Here is a 21,565-nt window from a genome sequence, read left to right on the forward strand (position 1 = left end):
TTCAGTTATTTTGTTTCTAAAATAAAAGTTTTCACACATAGTCTTTAGCCAAAATAATAAGTAAACTAAGACCACTTTAATTACTGTGATTCCAGTTGATGTTAGCTAACCCCTTAGTAAGGGTGTTGTGATATGTCTCAGTTCCCATATGTATTGTGGTGTTACGATGTCACTCTGTAGTATTTATTTTTAAACTCTACTTTGTATATCTCATTTCAGTTGGCTTCCAGAAAGTCATAGCATTCATCTTTGTGAATGTCATCACTTATTTTAATAAATAATCTGTTTTCTTCTTCATTTCCCCTCATACAAAATGTAGACTGTGCTCTGCCCCTTGCCTTAATTTTCCTACTTACTGACTTTTGGGGCAGTCTCTCGGCATAGTATCTGAGTGATTTATCACAAAACGTACTTCTGCATTTTTTTCAAAGTGCATTTGCTGCTAATCAAAATGTTAGACAGTTCTGGGCTCCGGGTGTTGTTTTTTTATCCATTAGCTATGGATGTTTATGTTAGTGAGATTTTGTGAAGTGAGTTTCTTCAGTGTATCTCGCTTGAACATCATAATCTAAGATGAAGTACTGCTTTCCTGTGACAGCTGATGGACGTGTTCTCTCATTGGGATTTTGATGGTCCTTTTTAGGGGTAATTTTGCTGGTGTAGAAAATTCTCCTCATCACTGTGTAGCAGATTAAAGTTGCTTAGCAGATCAGGATGCTGATTTTACCTGTAAATCAAGGTTAGAAGCCTTGTCGATACTGTGATGATTGTGTGGCTTTTTGCAGAATTCCTTCAGTAATTTGTGAATTAAAATCAAGATTTTGCAAAAATCTTTGGGTGCAATCTAATGATTTCAGCAAAGCAAATTATATCAGCTCAGTAGATATTTACTGGTAGAGTGAAGGCAGAGTGGCATATTTGAGAAGCAGCAAAATGGGTGGGAAAATTCCTTTAGCAGTTTCCATCTTCGCCACTGGCAAGAAGGTGGAGTCAGAAGGTCATCTGTCATGCACAGGTTGAATGTGCCAGCTAGAAGTCTTCTAATTCCTTTTGAAATTGGTAGACAAGTATCCCAGTGGTTTTGGAGGCTGTATATAGTATATAATTAAAGTATATAATTAAAATGTAATTAAGATTACATAGTGTTTTTTCTTACCCATACTGTTACTATTTTTCTTACTGGTATTGTCAACCTATCCTGCTCACTGTTAAATGGTGAGCAGAGTAGGTTGAATGACACTTGTTAAAAGAAGAGACCAGGCTAAGACTTGGAACTGTCAAATTCCGTGGCAGATTTGGAGGATAAGACACCATGACATCAGCTTCCTGCTATTTGGAGAAAAGAAACAAGATACTGGTTTCAAAATATTTGTTAAATGCAGGATGAAGGTGCAATGAGAATAGTGTATATAAGGAAAAGTGAGTTGGAAAACCAAGTTCATATGGGAAGAAAATGAAATCAGGAAAAGGGGAGGAAAAGAACAGTTCAAGAAATTGTTCTGAAAATATGTTTGTAGATCACTAGCTATTTAGATAGAATAGGCCAGCCAGAATTTTATAACTTGCATGTTTATAGTAACTTACTTCAGTTTTCTCCTTCACTCTTCCTGTCTCCCTTCTCTAAGGTAAAGGGTTCAGCACTGGTAATACTACAAAATTTACTTTAATAAAATTGCAGAAGATGGTTACTGTCTTTCTTAGAAATAAGGGAGTTTGCTTTTTTCACCCCTGATTGTAGGTATGGCCAAAATTGAGTAATTTTGTCACGGTTAGAAAATAGCCATGTTTATTCAGATAGGGGTTGAGTTTTTCAGGGCTGACTGGGCAGCAGGATTTTTCCTATTCAGCCTTGAATCTTGATCTTCTCTTTACGGGTTCAAAAAAATTGTCAGCATACAGAGTGGCAATTTATATAATACTTACAAAATAAAAATGATCAGAAACCTGTGCAAGACAGGCAAAGCCCATTAGCGCACTCAAAACCAGATGAGAAAAAGAAGCAAGGGTTGTTCTGATGGAAACCATAGGGGAAAAGTCGAAATTAGAGGGTGTATGGAGGACGTTGTCCTACAGAACATTTGAAGGTGAGAGCAAGAAGTATGAATGTGATTCAGAAGGCAATAGGGCTTCCTTTGAAGTTGGGAAAATTTGCCAGACTTTGTACAAGGTCTGTTTAAATAAAGACTGTCTGCAAGACTGGATGTAATATTTGGTTATTAAATAAAAGGGCATCTGCTCTCATAAAAGCCACCCTGTTTTGTTCGTGTATGTTATTGGCTATTTTCCTACTTTGTACAGGCTTTCTATAGAATAAGCTTATGGCAGCCTGACAAATGGAGCATTTATTGTGGCTAAAAGTACTGTAAACAAAACCAAAATAGCAAGTTTTATTGGCTTTTATAATACATTACAATTTTTTAAATTGGCAGTGGTATAGTGGAATTCAGTATTTTAGGACCCAAATGTTGTTATCTGAAAACAGTGGACTTCGTTTTCCAATTCTTTTTTCTGTTATTATATACAGCGCTGTTTTTTCTATTTGTTGCTCACGCCCATGTGTTGTAGAAAGAGATTCTAATAAGAAACATTTACAGACTCAGTTGCTCATTCACGTGCAGTTCCACACAAATGCATTGCCTGCATTTGTTCTCATCTGTTTAAAAAAAGTAATTATTTGCCTTTGAATTTGAAGAAAATCATGATTTGAGTCTGCTTCTCATATTGTCTTGTTATGAGCTGAAGCATATGGAACCTTCATTATAACTAAAACAAGATAAACTCTCCAAGGTAACAAAGAAACCTCCTTGAAATGCCTATGAAAATTAAATATCTGTGTTTTATACAAAGATTTAATCCAACAATCATTATTCAAATAGAAATTCCACTGAACTCCAGAGGAATTTTGCTGGAGTAAAGAGTTTATGATTAAATTCTATTGGAATCAGTGGTAGTGTTGAACGTGGTCCCAGCAGGTATGAGGTCCAGTCTCTTATGCTGTTGTGTTCTCTTCTTAGGGTAAGGTGAGTTTGTTTTCCCAGCTGAACTTATTTTTAGTGTCAAGTTCTTCAAAGTCTGCTTTGAAAACAAATGTACAGGCTGCAAAGGCAGTGTATTAGTTTTGTGCTGGAATTCTGTCCTTCAGACCTGGTGAATGTCAAAATAGTATGCGGACATATGCTGTTAGCAGGTGAGTACTGATAGTGACACCGAGTGGTTGTTGATTCATGATAACAACGTCAATAATTGAGTTAATTTAAGTTCTAAAAGAAAAGGCTTTCTTCCACACAGCAAAAGCTTAAGAATTTATGTCTTGATATTGTTCTAAAACAAGTTAGCAAGTGTCATACATCTGTTTAAAGTTTCACTAATTCCTAAGTAGAAACATACGATAATTCGGCAATCTTATTATCAGAGATACAGTATTAATGTTTGAGACCGGGGGGGGGGGGGGGGGGGGAGATGGAGAAGGGGAATATCTTTTCTTACAGTGTAGGCTGAACCATTAAATCTGAATGTCAAAAAGTGAGGTCCTCTCTGCCTATTAAGCCTCTTAAAACACTCATAAGCCTTATTTATGTTTAGTGTCTGTCTAAGAAATCATGGTGAGGACTTTCTTAGTTTCAAAGTGATTTTTGGTTTGGTTTTTTTTTTTTCTGCATGGGCAAGATCTGTCTGATGGAGATTTGTAAGCAAGAGCTTGCTCATTATGGCTGTGTATTATTTTTTTTTTTTAAGAGAATATATGAACATATTTTCTTTTAAAGAAGAGTTTTAAAGGAAGTGGGCTATCTTGTCTTCCAGTTTTTGCGGTATGTCGCAAAAAAGATTTACTCTTGGTTCTGTTGTGTGTGTTTTCTGTAATGACTCTATAGATGAATTAAAGAGTTTCTGGAATCAGTTACCAAGAAGTGAACCGTTATTAACTAAAAGGAAAAATGATCCATCTTCTTCAGACACATAACATATTTCAGGTTTTGCATTTCATTTAAAATACATAAATGAAGTTACCTCACAAGAGAAGAAAAGCTTTCTTCCTAAAGGTTTAATTGTCCTACTGGTTTGAGCTTATGGATCTACTGGTCTGGATTCATGTTGTCCAGCGCTGGGACAAAGAAGGTCTGATATTTCTCAATTATTCTGGTTTGGTATGAGATATAAAACCTTTTGAACATCACAAAGCAACAAAAAAAGTCATAATACTCTTTATCATTTCATTATTTATTTGGCGGGTCACTTTTAGAAGTATTTTCACAACTCAAAAAATAGTATCTCTGCCTGAAAATTTGATTTCAGCTGTCACCTTTAAAAATATTTATGAAAACTGAAAGGAAATTGAGGGTTATTTTTCTCCTTTCCTGACCTTGTTTTCTATATTTGGCAGTATTGAATAATGTATGTATAACTGCATAATCAATTTTGCATCTGTGCTGATAGGCAATTTCATTTCTTTGTCTCCAGTTCAAAAGTTACTTCATCATGATAATACACTGTTGTGTTAGTATGTGTGCATGCATTTCTCCTGACAGTGGGTTTAGAGTGCTTGTTTGGAGCTGGCGGATCTGAAATATGCCCTTGTGCCCTTTTTGAAATAGGAAAAGGCTATTGATGATGGGTCTGGAGATGGGGTTGTCTTTTGGTCATTCATTTAGGTGAAGCTGTGGAAGGAGGATTGAGCCATAATTCTGCAGGGACAACGGAGCACAACAGGGAATGAATAAGACACTTGGATAATGATAAAGCCTTTGTTGGACCTGGCAAAGAAGCACGCTTGGCTTTTTGAAACAGATGATCACACCTTTGATCTCTTTTCAAGGAGTGGGGGTTTATGTCATGGTTCCAAAGACTGTGGAAATATTTCTGAAGTTAATCCTCCTGGTGACCTGCAAAAGAAGGGTCGGCTGTTAGATACACCTACGTGCTCACTGTTCTGCCACCGGCGCTTGTGGAGTTACCGTCAACATCAGTAGGGATTGCAGGCGCAGAACAGAAATGATGGTTGACTATTCAGGGGTCTTGGATACTTCTTTGCTAGTGCTAGTGCAGTTGACATAAATCTTAACCAGTGGCTAGAAGGAAGGGGAAAAATGTCTGCTAGCATAGAAACCAGAGCAAAATCAAAGCAGAAAAGGTTACTAGATTAAATATTTGCCACATAGTACACATTCAGGTTGTATACATCACTGTTAATAAAGGCCAATTGAAAAATATCAAGTGTTCTTTTAAATAGCAAAACAAAGTGTATTTGTATTTATAATTAACATTAGGTACAAATACTCCTTTGTGAGCAGATGTGAGCCCATTAGCTTGGATGAAGTTTAGTAAGCTTCCACGGAGTTGAGTTTGGTTCTCAAAACACGTGAACACTGCAAAGAGCTTCGTGCTTGCTTAGTTTTAAGTTTTCTTTTCAAAAACAAATAATAGACAAAGAAGTTTTTCAGTACAGGAGTGTTTCAATTTTTGATATGGAATTTGGTTTTCATATTTTAAATTACACTAGCCAGATATATTAACCAACTAACCAGAGTTTAATGACTAGCCTCCAGAAAACACAACTTAACTTGCTCTTTTTCTCCTTTAAGGTGGTTTCACCTAGAGTCCAGACAAGGGAAGAGAACTAAAGACAGAGGAGAAATAAAGGTCAATATTCAGTTTATGAGGAATAACATGACAGCAAGTATGTTTGATTTGTCAATGAAGGACAAAACCAAATCCCCTTTTGCTAAACTAAAAGACAAAATGAAGGGTCGAAAAAATGATGGGACATTTTCGGATACATCCTCTGCAATCATCCCAAGTACTCACATACCTAATGCAAACATAGAGGTATGTAGTGGTGAAGTACAGATGAAATCAAAACCAAAAAAACCTTTCCTTTTGGGACCTCAGCGGCTATCCTCAGCTCATTCGATGTCAGATTTAACAGGCTCACATGTCTACTCAGAAAAAATGAAATCCAGCACAGTTGGCTACTCCCATCTTTTCAGGCGTCAGCTAGACTCTTTTGGTTCCGTTGATGAAGGTGGTAAGTAAAACTCATGACCATTATAATTACAGTTCACTGCTATTAGAGCATTCAAAAGTCTGTTTCTTTAGTTTATGAAGCAATTACAAGGCCAAAAAGTTAAGAATTATTGTTGGCCTATTTTTTTTTTCACTACCATTAGTTGGTGGTAACTCATAACTGCTGTTTCTGAGCATAAGAAATAACTTACATTGGTCATAATTTATGGTAATTTAGCATTTTTCTTCTTATGTCCTCATTTGAGAGTATGTTGTAGTGAAGTATTGCATTCTAGAGGGAACTGGAGGCAAAATAATGTCTTGTGAAAAATAATTCTGTTTAAAAAGTTGAAAACTCTCACCAAAGTTTTAAACCTGATTTATACAAAGAACTGAAAATACTTTGCGTTGGTCAAAGTTACTGCGCAGCAGTAGACTACTGTCGCTTTCTGGAATGGCACGCTAGTCACAGCTGCCGCCTTTGTAGAATTTAGTTTTCACACAGGAAACAAAAGTTTGCTGTAGTGTCTACCCATAAACATTTCTGAATCACAAAGTGAAGGCCATAGCTGTTCTTTTTTGTTTTTTTTTTAAATAGCTTGCTTACTCAGCAGTGTTTTGAACTGAGACTCAGTTGCAAAGCTTCTAGACCTAAGCTAAAATGGGTTCTCTGCATGTCATAAACTATGCTATAGTATCTCGCTGATAATATACTAATGAGAGATTGTTTGCAGGGAGTCTAAAATCTCCACATAGAAGGACATTAAGTGTTGATACTTCTAAAATGAACCAGCTTGACAGCACAGTTGATGAAACTGCACTTGAAGCACAAAATGACCCATTTACGAATGTGAGTGCTTCGTTACCCCAAAAATTTGCTACACTGCCAAGACAGAAGAATCCATTTGAAGAAAGCCCAGCAACATGGGATCAAAACATAAGTCTGTTTTCCAAACCTGTTGAAATCAGAAAAGAAATTAAAAAAGAGAAAAAAGAGAAAGTTAGTCTTTTTGAAAGAGTGACTGGAAAAAAAGATAGCAAGAGGTCAGATAAACTTAGCAATGGGGGATCAGACAGTTCTACTGACTTGAAATCACCTAGTGCGTTTGGTGAAACTCATCAGGAGAGTTTTGATTATGATTCGACTAATCCGTTTATGACAAACTTCAAGCCTACAAGCATGTTGCCATCTTCAAGGTAGGTTTTTGCCGTATTTCGATCTGATATCTTGAACATGTTATATAAATGAAAATGTGAAGTGTTAAGGAACACAATCTTTATGCTTTATATACATTTATATCATTGCTTATCTGTTTCTAAGTAAAAGTTATGAACTTTTTATATAGTTTGATCTTTTCTTACTTCGTTTTGAAGTTACATTTATATTACTAATACGTACTGTGAATGTTCTTGGGTACTTGCGTTTTTGGGAGACCTTGTTCGTACTTCAGAATTGGTTCTTCCTGAAAGTCTTCTGCTTTCACTGAACACTCATTGCTAATTATTACACTGTCCAAAGTCAGTGTTTTAGAGGGAAAGGTTTCAAGTCTAAGGGAAAGATGAAACAGAATAAATAAAAGGGTGAAGAAAATGTGAGTAATGAACACAAATCCTGGATGTCACCATTTGGGAAAAAAATGGATTTAGGTTCTATACATTAAAGCACAAGAGTTAAAGACCGCTCTGTTTTTAAATTGGAGCACCCACATGGGCACTTATCACGCTTGAATTCATTTGGCTCACTGTAGCTTTGCTGAATTCAAGTCATTGCACAAGGCAGCAGTTTATGTGCTAAGCAGAATGAATTAAGTTACAGAGGCTGATAAGAAACTTTGATTTAAATAATCCATTTTAATCTTTTTTTGTCTATCAACAGTTAACTTGTTTTTCCTTAAAAAAAAAAAAAAAAAAAAAAAAAGGTGTGTCTCACAGTTTGTTTCCTTTCTGGCTTTTGTTTGCCAGTGAGGAAGATATAGTCTTCTCTTTCGCCCTCTTTCTTTTGCTCCCCCTCTTCCCCCCCCCATACACTGTTCCCAATAGGTAAATATTTAAGCAGATAATTATGTAACTTTTATTCATTTGCATTCTCATTTTTTTTTTCTGTATATTAATGCCAGAAGTTAAGTCCTTTTTGTTCAAGGTAATGATTAATTTTTATTTAATGACTTAAATTTGGTAGAAATTGAATTTAAAATTAAAATGCTCCAAACTGGAATTTTAAGGTTGTAAAATAAATCACCATTTTAAAGGAAAACATGGCTCTAATAAATTTGCCTTTTCCCTGTCTATTAATTCCTTAATTAATGACACAGTAGTATTTTCTTTTTAAAATAAAAAAAGTAATTTGTTTCTTGTTATCTTGTTCTTTAAGATTTTACAACAGATTGATCTTATTGTATCCCAACTCAGTTTTATTCATAGGTTAGAATGCACGCACCCCTGATTTAAACTTATAATCATTTTCTTAACAAAACTAATCACGGATGTGAATTAGATAAATGAACTGAAATGGAACTGCTATAGAAAAGATTTGGTTGCTAGAAGCTCATGCAGACTTCAATGAATTATCTTCTTAGCGTCTTCTATGAGTCAAGTCAGTTCCTAGTGTCTTAAATAACATGTTTACAGACAGAGTCTTAAAATATTATTTATTTAATAAAGGATTTCTCTAGATTAGAGTAAGGTTAGGTTGTAGCTTGGTTTGTCAGAAGTTAAACTTCCATTTAAATAAGCTCCTTTAAAGAGAAGTAATTTAAATAACAATTAAAATTACATAGCATTTAATTTTTTTAAAATGAAAAAATGTATTCAGGCAGATGCTAGATATAAGTAGTGAAATCTTTTGAAGTTCTTGAATGCAGCAGATCTTGATAAATATAAATCTTTAACGGTAATCATGATGGACTTTTTTTCTTTATTTTGTAATTAAAAAGCTCATCACAGTCCCCATTCAGAAGGACTCTAGTCATTTGTTCCCCCTCTTTGTATGAGTCTCTTTTACTAGTTCTTGACTTTCATGTAAACATAAACTTTTGATAAGACAAATAGATATTCTGTTATTTTCAAAAAGCCAAAAATAGTAAACATTTTGACCTTTTCTATAAGACAGCTGTTATGGAATAATATCTATCACGCAATAATTTAAGTTAGAAGCTCTCAGTTTTTGTATGCTCCAGTATTATGTTCTGTGAGAATCTTTTAGAATAAGTTCACTTTCTTTCAAATGTATCTTGTACAATTATTTTCTTTTGAAGTAGAAACTAATACAAAATGTGCATATTTAATAAGTTTACAGTTTAAGTTTACCTTTTATCTGTGGAGGATTTGTTGAATAGAATCCATTTTTAATTTTTCAAACTAGTAATACTGTGAAGAAAGAATTGTATAAATCTGTGGGCACAAAATAAATGAGGTTGAGTAACAAATTCAGTATGCAGAAAGCATACACAGGGAATTGAGCCTTTGAGTTGTTTTTTATTTACTTAACATGCTATTAAGCTCTTTTGGATGGATACCATTTCCACAAGTAAACCAGGCAGTATCTTTTTATTAAGGTGTGTCCAAAATCAGTGTTCTGGTGTGAATGAGGAGTTTGCTCTGCAGGTGGATCTCCCAGTTAACCCCACTTAGCTAAACCTTTGTTTGAGTGATGGAACGGTCCTGGGGCATGTGAACTGGATTCCTGTCTGATGAAACTCAACTGAAAGATGTATTCCAGGAGCACACTGTAGCCAGAAAAGGGTGTTCAGTCCATGGGACCAGGCTGGAGATAACGCAAAGTGGAAGAAAAAAAATCCACAGGAACCCTCTTTTCCCACCCTCAAAAAAAATGACCAAATCCAACTCCTTTATGTGCAGAGTGTGAAGGTCAGGTTCTTAGCACCAATGAACCTATGTCTGTAAAGTTAGTGGGAGTCTTTTCAGCAACTTTGGTGAGCTTTGGTTCAGGCTCAAGTGCATCCTAATTAATTGTGTTTGGTAATGTTGACTAAGCAGTAATGATGTGCAGGACAGCAGCTCCTAACAACATCACTAACTGATGGCTAGGTGAGTTGCAGAACAGAGTTGCTGAATAGCCGTTCCCCTAACCAATTGTTAAGTGCTAACTGGCTGTATGCATACTCTGTCACTAATTACTCTTATTTACTAATTAAAAGAATGAAGATAAATGCATCTTCCACATGTTTTTCAGCTGCTGATACAGAAGATGTAGAAATGGTTCAGCAACAGTTACAGGATGTTTTTTCCCTAAAAGCAAGAAGTATCCCAGGGTTATTTGAAAATTATTATTTACTTTTATTACTACTATTTATTATTGTTATTTCAAGAAGGTTTGAGAAGTATTTTGGAAAAGCAAAACAAAACCTGCCTGGTTTGTGTATAATACTAGTTGTCAGGAAATCACAAAATATGGACCCCTAATTTCTATTAACCTCTGCTCTGGCAAAGGCTTGTTCCGTGGCTTTGGCTAAATCACTTAGTCTCCCTGCTCCTGATCTGTAAAATGGGGATGATATTTTGTTACCTCTTACAAATGCTGAGTGTATAAATTAGTATTTTTTAAGGGTTTTATAGATACGGTATTACAGTATTACATAAGTGTTAAGATTGGGGTTTTTTATTGTCTGGTGTAGGTGTAATATAGATATTTATGAGCTGATTTCTTGACAATTTAAAAATGCTGCAGTCTCATAGTGAAACAAGAAACGCTGTTTCTGCAAATATTACAAAACCTGTTAGCTCCAGAGGATTTATATCATACAGCCAATGAAGAATTTTTAAGTGCACAATATGTCTGGTATTTTTAGCTAGCATTTACCAATGATAGTTTTGTCATTGTACTTCTTAATCCACTGCTTTGAAACTTTTACCTAATATTATCTTAAATCGCATTCATTCTTACAATTACTGCTGTGGTCATGGCTCTCAAGAGGTTAATTTGCAGTCAGGAGCCACGTGGATTTTGTATTGAACACAGTTAAAGAAATTGAGGGTACTCCTGGAAAACAAAGATTTTTTTGTGCCGTGACCAAACCTTGTGCATCATTTCTCTGAAATTGTTTGTGTTTAGGAAAATACACTACAGTAGGCTAATAAACTGATGTGAAAATTTCTCAATTTACACCACTTGACAAGTGCTAAAAGAAAAGCATCTTTAATTTTAATGTGTTATTAGGACCTTTTTAGAGAGATTGTACAAGTTATTAACAAGGTCCTCTGAGACAGGAGACGGGTAATTAACAAGACCTACAGAAAGAGAGTTTAGGTAATTAACAAGATCTTAGGCACTGGACAGAGGGAAACAAATAGTCCAATATTTAAAGCTGACAGGTTGTTACTAGTCTGATCAAATTCCAGATCTGGGAAACTGAATTGACAGGTGTTTGGGAGCTTTCTAACGTTATATATATAATATATATACATAGACACAAACAAGATAACTGTGTGGCTGTGTATACATATATGTACACATATATAGAGAGATGCATTAAAAAAAACCTTTAAAAGTAGCACTTTCATGACCTAAGTATTGTTAAAACTCAGACAAAAGAAGATAAAGCTTGTGCCTACATACTGGTTACACTTTATCTCAAGTTCTGGCAATAAATATGTTACATTCTAAACAATGTGGAAGATGGAGTAGTGGAGGAGAAAGAAACATGTATCTTCTTAGGATTCACTGTAACAATTATGAGTAATGTTCATATTTATAAAATTAGTTATTGGTCAATTGGAGCATAAAATACAAAAATATTTTTTAATTTTTTCTCTGTGTTCTTTTACTGCTTCAGCCTTTTTCAAAAATTGCAACTCAAAAAAACCCCAAACAACCCAACCTTTAAACTCATTCCTTTTGCATCTTTCTGCTTTGTCTGTCATTTCCGAATGTGGTTATTTTCTTCAGCCTCTCTCCCCCATACTATCATCACACATAGCCGTTAGAGCTGCCTGCCTCTCCAGTGTTGCCTCTTCCAGACAAATCAGTATCTGCAGTTTCATTTTTCCCAATGGATGCAATGTTTGAAATAAGCAGTGTCTCTGCATTTTGATGTGTTCATTACTAGATTTGGAAAAAAACAAACACTGAGGTGCCATGAAAACATGAGGCTCTTGATAACTGTGATGTGTGTGGATCATGTGAAATTGTTTGGATCATGTGAAATTGTTAAGTCTAAAGAACAGCTGATGTCTGTTACGTTTCAGCAAATATTAAAATTTCGTGTGTGTGATGGTCAACCAGTTGGAGCAGCTTTTGCAAAATCATGGTGTTACCCTGACTTTCTAGGTTACTGCTTGTCAGTTGAGCTATGTTAGTAGAGCAGGTGCCTGTCTCTAGTCAACTGCAGTGGTAAAGTAAAACCTGTTAGCTTAAACCATAGTGAAGATAAGTTATTAGTGCAATAACTTCAACATCATCAAAAGATAAATGACTGTTAAATGGTTTTGATCTCGCCTGTTACATATGATGTGCCTGAGGCATAGTTACTGGCCACAGCTCCATTGGAATGAAGCTGAGATGTTGCCTGATCAAAGCAAAGGATTGTAATGGCTGTATATTTCTTTACCAAATAAGTCATCCTTTTCCAGTGTACAATACAACTCACTATTTTTAATTTTCATATACCTTGTTCAGAAATGTTCATCTCTAACAAGTTTATTATTGTGCTTGCTAGACTGTTCTTACATTTTAACGTTTTTTTTTCTCTGTTAGTCAAAAAATGACATCAAGTGAACTATGCTATTTTCAGAATCTTGTTTCCCCTGTCAGTGTTAGCATGTTTTATTTTAAGAACAGCATACTTCTGCATTGCTTTTCTTGAAATGAAAAGATTTTTTTCAGTTCTCTACTGAAATTTGACTAGATTTATCTCTAGTCAACTGTGATTATCTATAGTCTAGGTAGAATATTGATAGACTATGACAGTGCATTAATTATACTGTAGACTGTTAATATTTGTTAATTCAGTGTAGTAAAGCTGTCAGCAGAGCATTATTTCAACAAAACAAATACATTACGGGTACGTGAGAGGTAAAGGGAAACTACAAAATGAACAGAAGTCATGCAAGGATTCTTAGTCTGTCCTGCCAGGACTGTTATCATCCAATTTAGAAAGATCACCACATGTGATGAGAGAATAATGAAATCTTTTGCAAAGCTACTACAAAGCAATGGTCACAGTATTTGGGACATTACTAGAGTGGGTTGGAGCAATCAATTCTGAGAGAGATATTGTAGAAATACTTAGTATTAATCTTTACTTTTGCAGACTCTTCACCAGCAATCACTTACTCCTTATTAGTTGTCTTAGGAACATTGTTTTGAAAGTTCATCCTGCTGGCTGCATGACAAGATTTTTTTCAAGCTGTCCTTGTCTATTGGTGTACGTTAGGGAATGTGAAATCTTTTCTGAGTGGATGCATGAGGCATATTATCTGTCCCAAGGGGAAATGCACTGCCTGTTCTATTTTCTTTTAAGAGAAAAATAATTAAATAGTTATACCCAGTTTCTTTATTAATAAATGCAGAAACTGTGTAAAATTAATGAACTTTTTTTTTCCCTGTTTCATTATAAGAACTAAGAATTAGTGCTATTTTTTTAAGCATTCAAAAGTGGTTCTGGAAGTTTCAATATAAGATTTTACTTTAGGGTTGTTTGATATTTTTGGTTGACTTATAGATCTCTAATAGTAGGGTCTTCTAGTGGAGGTGCTGGCACAACTTTTAGTATAACAGTTCTTTAATGGTCTCTTGAGAATAAAACTTCATTAGTTTTTTAGCCATAGCACAACTGCCTAGTAAAAGGAGGAATATTTATAAGCTTTAAAATACTAACTTTTTATGTAAAACTGTTGTTGTTTGTTTCCAGAAACTTTAATTAAAATTCGGTTGAGTACACTGTGTGAGATCACTTGATTTTAGAATGTCTTATAAGTCCTGCATAATAAATGAATTTGCACGACTAATGTGTCCAGCGGTGTGCAAGTACAAGTGCCATTGTTTTAAGACACTTAAATTTTTGGAAGGAGAAGGCTAGCGTTCTGGAAGAATACAGCCCTGTATGCTTCTGCTTCCCTTGATCTGTCTCCAGCAGTATCAGACACCTCAGAATTGGTCACCAGCCTTTTGTGGATCCAAATTCGTGTCTGTTTTCAAAATGAAGGTGTTTATACATAAAACCAAAATTTTGTTAAATTTTTCGAGTTGTTTTAACTGAAAGTTTCTGTGCTTCTATATAGTTGCATTGTTATGTTTCTACTGTGCTAAATTTGACATATACGTAAGCTACAAGAGAAAAGGCAACTTCCTTGAAGTGCGTGTTGTTCAGGACCATTATCAAGCACTATATTCTGAAACTATAACTTCTTTATCTCATGGAGCCTTCTGCCTTCTTTGAAGGGCTCCATAGAGTGCAGCGTTATACTCGTGAACAGACCATTTCCAAAGTAGTCTATGTAAAGAATATGTAACTTGAGAACAAATGATTTGCAAAAAAAGTGTGTCTTACATTGAAAGTTCAGGATTTTTCGTCCAGTTTCTTAACTCTTGGCCTGAGACTTTATAGTAATATTAAGAAATGGAGTGATAGCAACAAAACCTGATACTCTTTTTGTGTCCTCCTGGGGTTACACAAACTCCAGAAGGCCTTGGAGCATGGCTTGACAGCAGGACAATTTATATAGTGAAGTGTCTTAAGTGATGTTCCCCAGAATCTGATTGGGAAATAAATGGTAATACGCTTACTCCATACTTGCTTAGCTGCCAGACATGACAGTCATTCCTTCTCAGAGTATAAAGTGATGTCTGCATTGCCAGGCACAGCAGGCTAATAATATTCTATGGAAAGCTAAGTTTCTGAATTTCATTAACTGTATCTGATTTTATTCATTTCTTTTGTGTTTCTAGTACATTGGTAATAACTTAAATTGCATCCTAATATTTCAAGGTTTTGATGTGTTGTGAGAATCCAAAGAAAAATACATAAGCAATTGTCTTGGTTTAACCCCAACCAGCAACTAAGCACCATGCAGCCGCTCAGTCACTTCGCCGCCCACCCAGTGGGATGGGGGAGAAAATCGGGAAAAGAAGTAAAACTTGTGGGTTGAGATAAGAACGGTTTAATAGAACAGAAAAGAAGAAACTAATAATCATAATGATAACACTAATAAAATAACAACAGTAATAATAAAAGGATTGGAATATACAAGTGATGCACAATGCAATTGCTCACCACTTGCTGACCGATGCCCAGTTAGTTAGTTCCTGAGCAGCGATCCCCCCCAGGCCAACTTCCCCCAGTTTATTTACTGGGCATGACGTCCCATGGTATGGAATAGCCCTTTGGCCAGTTTGGGTCAGCTGCCCTGGCTGTGTCCCCTCCCAACTCCTTGTGCCCCTCCAGCCATCTTGCTGGCTGGGCATAAGAAGCTGAAAACTCCTTGTTGTTAGAGTAAACATTACTTAGCAACAACTGAAAACATGAGTGTGTTATCATCATTCTTCTCATACCTAACTCAAAAACATAACACTGTACCAGCTACTAGGAAGACAATTAACTCTATCCCAGCTGAAACCAGGACAGCAATGTAATAAGAATCAGTCCAAAGACCGAGAAGTAGAAATAGGAATGATATTTCAACTCTAATGGAAAATGAACATGGTAGAGCTTTGCTAATTACCTGTACACAGACGTTCCATATTAAAGGATAAAACCTGAAAGCTCATACTGAGCTTATTGGTGTAATGGATGTTTTACAGGATGTCAAATTAGCGTAGAAGATTTCAATACTTTGAATAGTAATGTTTAATGTAAATAACCTAGTTTTAATTTCTAATAATATATAGTACAATGATCATATAACTAATACGAATAGCAAAAGATAAGTAAAAAGTTTTTGTTCCTTGGGAAAATATGCTTTCCATACAGCATAATTTAGGAGCCCGATTCCCACTCATTATGTTGTCAGAGTAAATGGTTCAGGCACTAAAATGTTTAAATCAGTTATAGGAAAAATTTTTTTAAATATTGTTTTAATCTCTAGGCATTTAGAAACTAAATATTTAAGCAGCCACTAGACCTAATGTTTGAATTTTTAACTACTGTCACACTTCAAAAGACAAAATTACAAGCTCCAGTCATAAACTTGAGCTTGTGATACATCCTGAACTCAACTCTACTGTATTGAAGTTTCCATACAAACTGCAAGTAATCAGCATGCAATGTAAGTATTTAACTACCTCATAAAAAGTAGGTGTTATGAAAAAAAGTGAGAGTTTCATGTATTTCTAATGAAATGTATTTAACTAGGGAAAATAACAAGAAAGTATAAAATAATATGCTTGCTATGATTATGAAATAGTCATCCAAAACAGTCTACAGAATCAGCATTATAGTATGTCTGTCTCCATTATTAGTTAATATTTTTATTTCTCATCATTTTCTCCCCCCAGCAACATGGCGGTAGAGAAGGTTTCTCATCTCAGATGAGCTAAAATTTAAATCCAAGCTAATAAAACCCCAGAAATTCCAACAAACTTTACTGTTCAGTAAAAATGCCCATGTAAAGAAAAAGGTGCAATAAAATAAGGGATATGATACAACCTGATAAAAATATCTGATATAAAGTAACTGTTAAGGAAAGTAATTGAATTCCCATGTGAGTGGAATGGGGGGACAAGTAATTTCTGTGCTAGACTGAAGAAGTCTATTCTACTTATGGTGGGGTAGGGGCAGTGTAGAAGTTGGGTGGCTTGCTTGGTCAGTGTCACCTGCCTGATCCTCCTGCAGCTGATTTTGAATCTGTGCTGGTGTGATTTACCTCCCTTTTACTAGTTCCTAACTTTCTTGAAGGTGAATGAAAGTTTATTATCTGTAAAAGACAACCCACGGAGCTTCTGTTAAAATTCATTATGGGACCTGGGACCTGACCTTGAGGCACGTGAGACTCCGCAGTGGTGGAGAGGGGGGCTTCTTGTCCTGTCTGGATAAGTGGAAGAGGTAGATAATGACTTGATTCCTTGAGATGATGAAGGACACAGGAGCAAGAAGCTAGATAAGTTCTTTTCAGTGAACAGAAAGAGGAGTAGTCAAGCCAGTTTGTGTAGGTTGGAAGGTATTTCCAGTAAGGACGCGTTAGACTCAGATATAACACCTGGGAGTTACACACGGTGTTAATGACAATGAGGCAGAGAAACCCAGTTTGACTTTAGTTCTCAGGGTGAGTTGGCAGAAAGTCCGTCTGTTAGAAAAGAATCATCCTTTTACTTGTAAACTGAGCAAATTTACTTTGGGCATAATTGAGAAACGATAATTATAGAATCCCACAATGCCGCTTTTTTTTACAATCACTGTTCACAGAAAACTGCACTCAGAAAAAAGCTAAAAGAAATTTTTTTTTTTCCCAAGCTGTGAACATAGTTTTTTCATGCTTCCATAGCAAAAGTTCCTGGCCAGTTTATCAAACCCTGGGGGAAAACCAGAGATGGGACTATAACTAGCATTATCACTATGAACTGTGATTTTAACACAGAAAAAAAAATGACATTGTTTTTTATAATTGCTTAGATCAATGGTTTCAGAATGCTTTTAGGAAGTCAAGAAAATGGCTGCTCGAAGGAGGCGTATGATGGTTGTACAGCGTGTGGGCTGTAGTCCTAGAGGCATGTTTTCTGTAACCTATTGCCAGTAATCAAATGAGATGGTAACTTCAGGGGTGTATTTTTGTGATGAAATTTAAATTAAAAAATGAACGGTCTCATGAATTTCAATACACCAAACATGCAACTCCCCCAACTGTAGGCATTCATAATTTTACAGTATTTTCTTTTGAGGTATTACGTGGTCCTCTGACAGTGAATTATGGGTACAGCGGTGAGAGCCTGCGTCTGCTCACACTCACCTCGGGCTGGAAGCGCTGGCAGGAAACCTGCGGGGCTCAGCGAGGCCGTGGAGCTCCTACCTTACTTAGCAGACAATCTGATTTAAAAAATGTTATATGCAATCTCAGCACCTGTTTCTTCCTTAAGAAGCAGTATATTTTCCACATATCTCTTTAAAATATGAGTAAGAGTATTCATGGGGTTGGGGTTTTTATTGGGGAATATTTTGTTTAACAGTTTTTCATTTTTTTTGCAAGTATATTCAAATTGCTTCATGTAAAATACGCAGATGTGCTCTTTTGTAATTGCAGTTACAATGTCCACAATGTTACGAAAATGATTGCAGGTTTTTTAGCTAAAAAAAAAAAATTAGTCCGTATTGCCAGTGATTTATATTTCTGATTTTCAAATGTAACTTTTCATAGTCAGAACTGCTGCTTTTCTTTTAAGCTGCTGCTATGAAAGAGTCCTAGAACTTATTTCACAGAAACTATAAAGTCATTCAAGGCAATGAAAGATCTTGCTTTTTTAACCTTTCAGAAAGTCACTCAGTTGAGCAGTCAGGCCGTATTATTCTATATCTTGTCTAACATGAGGAAACAGTCCCAAAAGAAAGATATCCCAAATTAACGCCACACTTCGTTAAATAGAGACATTCTTGGTTTTCACCAAGCTAATTCGATCCAGTTCAGTTAACTCATTTTTTTTGTACTCGGATCACGAAAGGCAGCCATGAATGAAGGAAGTTCATCATGTGTTTGACACATCAGTGTGAAACTAAAAGGCGGGCTGTGAGGGAGTGTTCCTGCCTTTAGCTTTTTAGACAATACCCGATGAAAGAGGCCCCTCATTCAAAACTGGTCTCCAGCAAACTAGGCAGGCTGCTGCGGATCACTGTTACAAACAGGTATAATGGGAATTAGCCAGAACTTGATTCGTCAGACACCTCTTGATTTCTAGTTGTGACTGTTCGTGTAATCCAATCTTTATCTAATATCCTCAGTCCAGCAGATGGTTCACGGGACTTCTGTATGAGCAAAAGACTGCCTACTTTGGAAATAAAAAATAATGTAGAGAATAAAAAAATTTCATGTAAAAAAAAGAAAAATTGTAATGTGAACAAAAGGGTTTTTTACAGAAACAAATCAGGTTTTACATTTTACATAAATTACTAATGTAAATTATGTCCCTTCCACTTCTAGACCATGAAAATACATGGCGCTTAAATTCAGATAAGAGTGATGAACAGTCACAGAATACATGTTCCTTACTTTAAGCTACCTTTAAAATAAAAAAGAAGTGTAAACATATTTTTGTAACTTTTTGCATTATTCTCAGTCAACAGACTTCACCCTTGACAGCCAGTACATGCAATCTAACGAAATAGTAGATTCTGTGATGTGAAAGAATGATGTCTTCTATAATGCTACCAAGTAAATGGTACTTGTGAGCCATATCCAAATTCTGAACACATTTTCAGAGAGTTAGTTTCCTCTCCAAACTTGCTGTAGCAAGTACATGAGAACATAGCAGTACTGATTTTTGAAGATATTTGCATCAACCTGAGAGACCAGTGGACCATGTCTTAGGCCTGACACTTATGGCTGCTTTTATCAATATTCGCTGCACTTTTGCAGTTGAGGAAAAAAAAAAATATCTCAGCAACATCATGAAATAGCTTTGCTTTTTGGATATGTGGGATAATCACTAGGTTTATAAAACAATAGATTATTTACTCAATTTTAAGTATGGAACAAAAGTTGATGACAGAAGATGGCTTTTCAGCTCTGACTTAAGCTGGTGATCTCACTAGAATTTTTAAAGGACCTTTCTCCTCTAGCAGCTGCCATGAAAGCTGGGAATACATGTTAGTCTGCAGGGTTTTGTTGTTTTTTAACAATCTCATCCCAGGGACCTGTGTCCAGAATATTTCATTTAAAGTATCTCCTTCTGCTTAGAAGCTCGAGCTAAGTCTAGAGATCAGAGAAGAGCAAGGGAAGCCCTATCCATAATATCCTTTCCTGCATTTCTTAATTACTTACTCAAATTTTGTGACAAAATAATACAAAAAAATATGGACAAAGAATATATGAAGATTTCCATTAACTTTGAATATTTTCCTACTTTTACTAAGTTCAACAAATCAAGAAAATAAATCATATTAAATATTTTATGGCTCTATACCTAATTCAGTAGCGTCTTCTAGTAGATGTTTTGGTCAGATAAGTATGCACGGCTAATATTTGGGCTTTTGGCTTTTTCCCACAGTTTTAATATGAATCCTTCTGGCATTGAGGACCTCAAGAAAACAATGGTGAGTTATGAAGTGTTATGGAAACCCATCAGTAAACGGCAGCTAATTGGTGCCTGACACAATATAAGCTATTCTTGTTTAACCTCTTAGAAGGAACGTTGGGGTTTTTTTGTTTTTCTTTTGACACATCCAGAAAATCTAATTTGAAAATTACAGGCTTAATATAAATTTGGAAATAAAGAAGAGTTTTACACTCAATATGCAGTGTACTTTTGGTATGATGACGTAGAGAAGAAGAGAAAAATTAGATCTTTGCAAAGTAATCTAAAGTAAAAAGAAAACTGTTGCTTTCAGGTATTTCAGATGACTCTAGAGGAGTAATAGTCAGGTGAGGAACTCTGCATTAGGCAGTGATGTATTAATTGACCTAACAGGAGTTTCCTATCACTACAGTCGGAGACTTGAGGACAGTCTTTAGATGGCAAATCAAAATGGAAGCAATGAACTGATATATATGGTAGGATTAATAATACAAATAATAAATGAACAGCCTCTCAGAAAACACTAAAACCAGAAATACTAGAAGTTATTCAAAATACTCTTTTGACTCTAAAAGTACCTAGAATAAATTGTGTACTAAGAAAAGACCAAAAAAAATCCACAGATTTCCTATGCAGTGTCTTTGTTTGAAGGAAAATGTGGTTGTACTAGAATCTGTTCTGTGAATAGATGAAATCTTTAAAAGTGGGTTTGTTTTCAGTCTTTAAAATATATGGAAAGCAAGTTTCACAAGCGAATATGACTCTATACTGTTTGGTTTTTGCTGGTTTATGTAAATGATTTGTAATAACATTTGATGTTATTGTAAATGCCCAAGTTTTTATAATGTAAGTAACTGGTGGGAGATGTCAAAGTATATGAAGGCTGCCTTTGATCAGATAGTAAACTGAATTCTACCAGGCGGTTACTTAATCTCTGACAAAAAGCGACATCAAAAAAATTGATTTAACTTAGCAGCTATTGTCTGTAAAGTAACCATAATTACAGTTTCTATGTGCTTGCAAATGTACTGCCGCAAATCATGTAATTTATTGCTGGTAAAAGCATCGGTTTAATTCTTTTAAGAAATAAGATGTGAATTGTTTTATTTAAAGGATTTAAAGGTGATAAAAGAAATCCTTGATGATTTTTCTTTTGGAATACCGGCCATCCTAAATGTCAGTTGTAGGATTATGAGGTGGTGCTCATTTAATACAAAATACAAATTAGGAGGAGAAGAAACTATATCTCAACCGTAGTTTTGAATGAAACCGTTTGAATTTTTTTTAAAATATTCAAGATTGCTTTCTAAGGTGTTTGAAGTAATTTATTATTAGATTCTGCAATAATAGCCCTCACCAAGTTATTATATTTCTTCCTTGTGCATCACATTT

At 35.3% G+C, this 21,565-nt stretch overlaps 1 protein-coding gene across 1 annotated transcript in view; it reads left to right on the forward strand.

Annotated features, from left to right (window-relative positions):
* Positions 1–21,565, forward strand: part of RAB11FIP2 (RAB11 family interacting protein 2) — a 34,395-nt gene that overhangs the window by 6,401 nt on the left and 6,429 nt on the right. The window contains exons 2-4 of the mRNA XM_030030742.2: positions 5,580–6,022; positions 6,735–7,197; positions 20,147–20,192. Coding sequence (XP_029886602.1) covers positions 5,580–6,022; positions 6,735–7,197; positions 20,147–20,192 — 952 coding nt within the window. The remainder of the gene's footprint in view (positions 1–5,579; positions 6,023–6,734; positions 7,198–20,146; positions 20,193–21,565) is intronic.

The sequence above is a fragment of the Aquila chrysaetos genome, chromosome 11, assembly GCF_900496995.4.
Source record: "Aquila chrysaetos chrysaetos chromosome 11, bAquChr1.4, whole genome shotgun sequence".
NCBI classification, from domain to species: Eukaryota; Metazoa; Chordata; class Aves; order Accipitriformes; family Accipitridae; genus Aquila; species Aquila chrysaetos.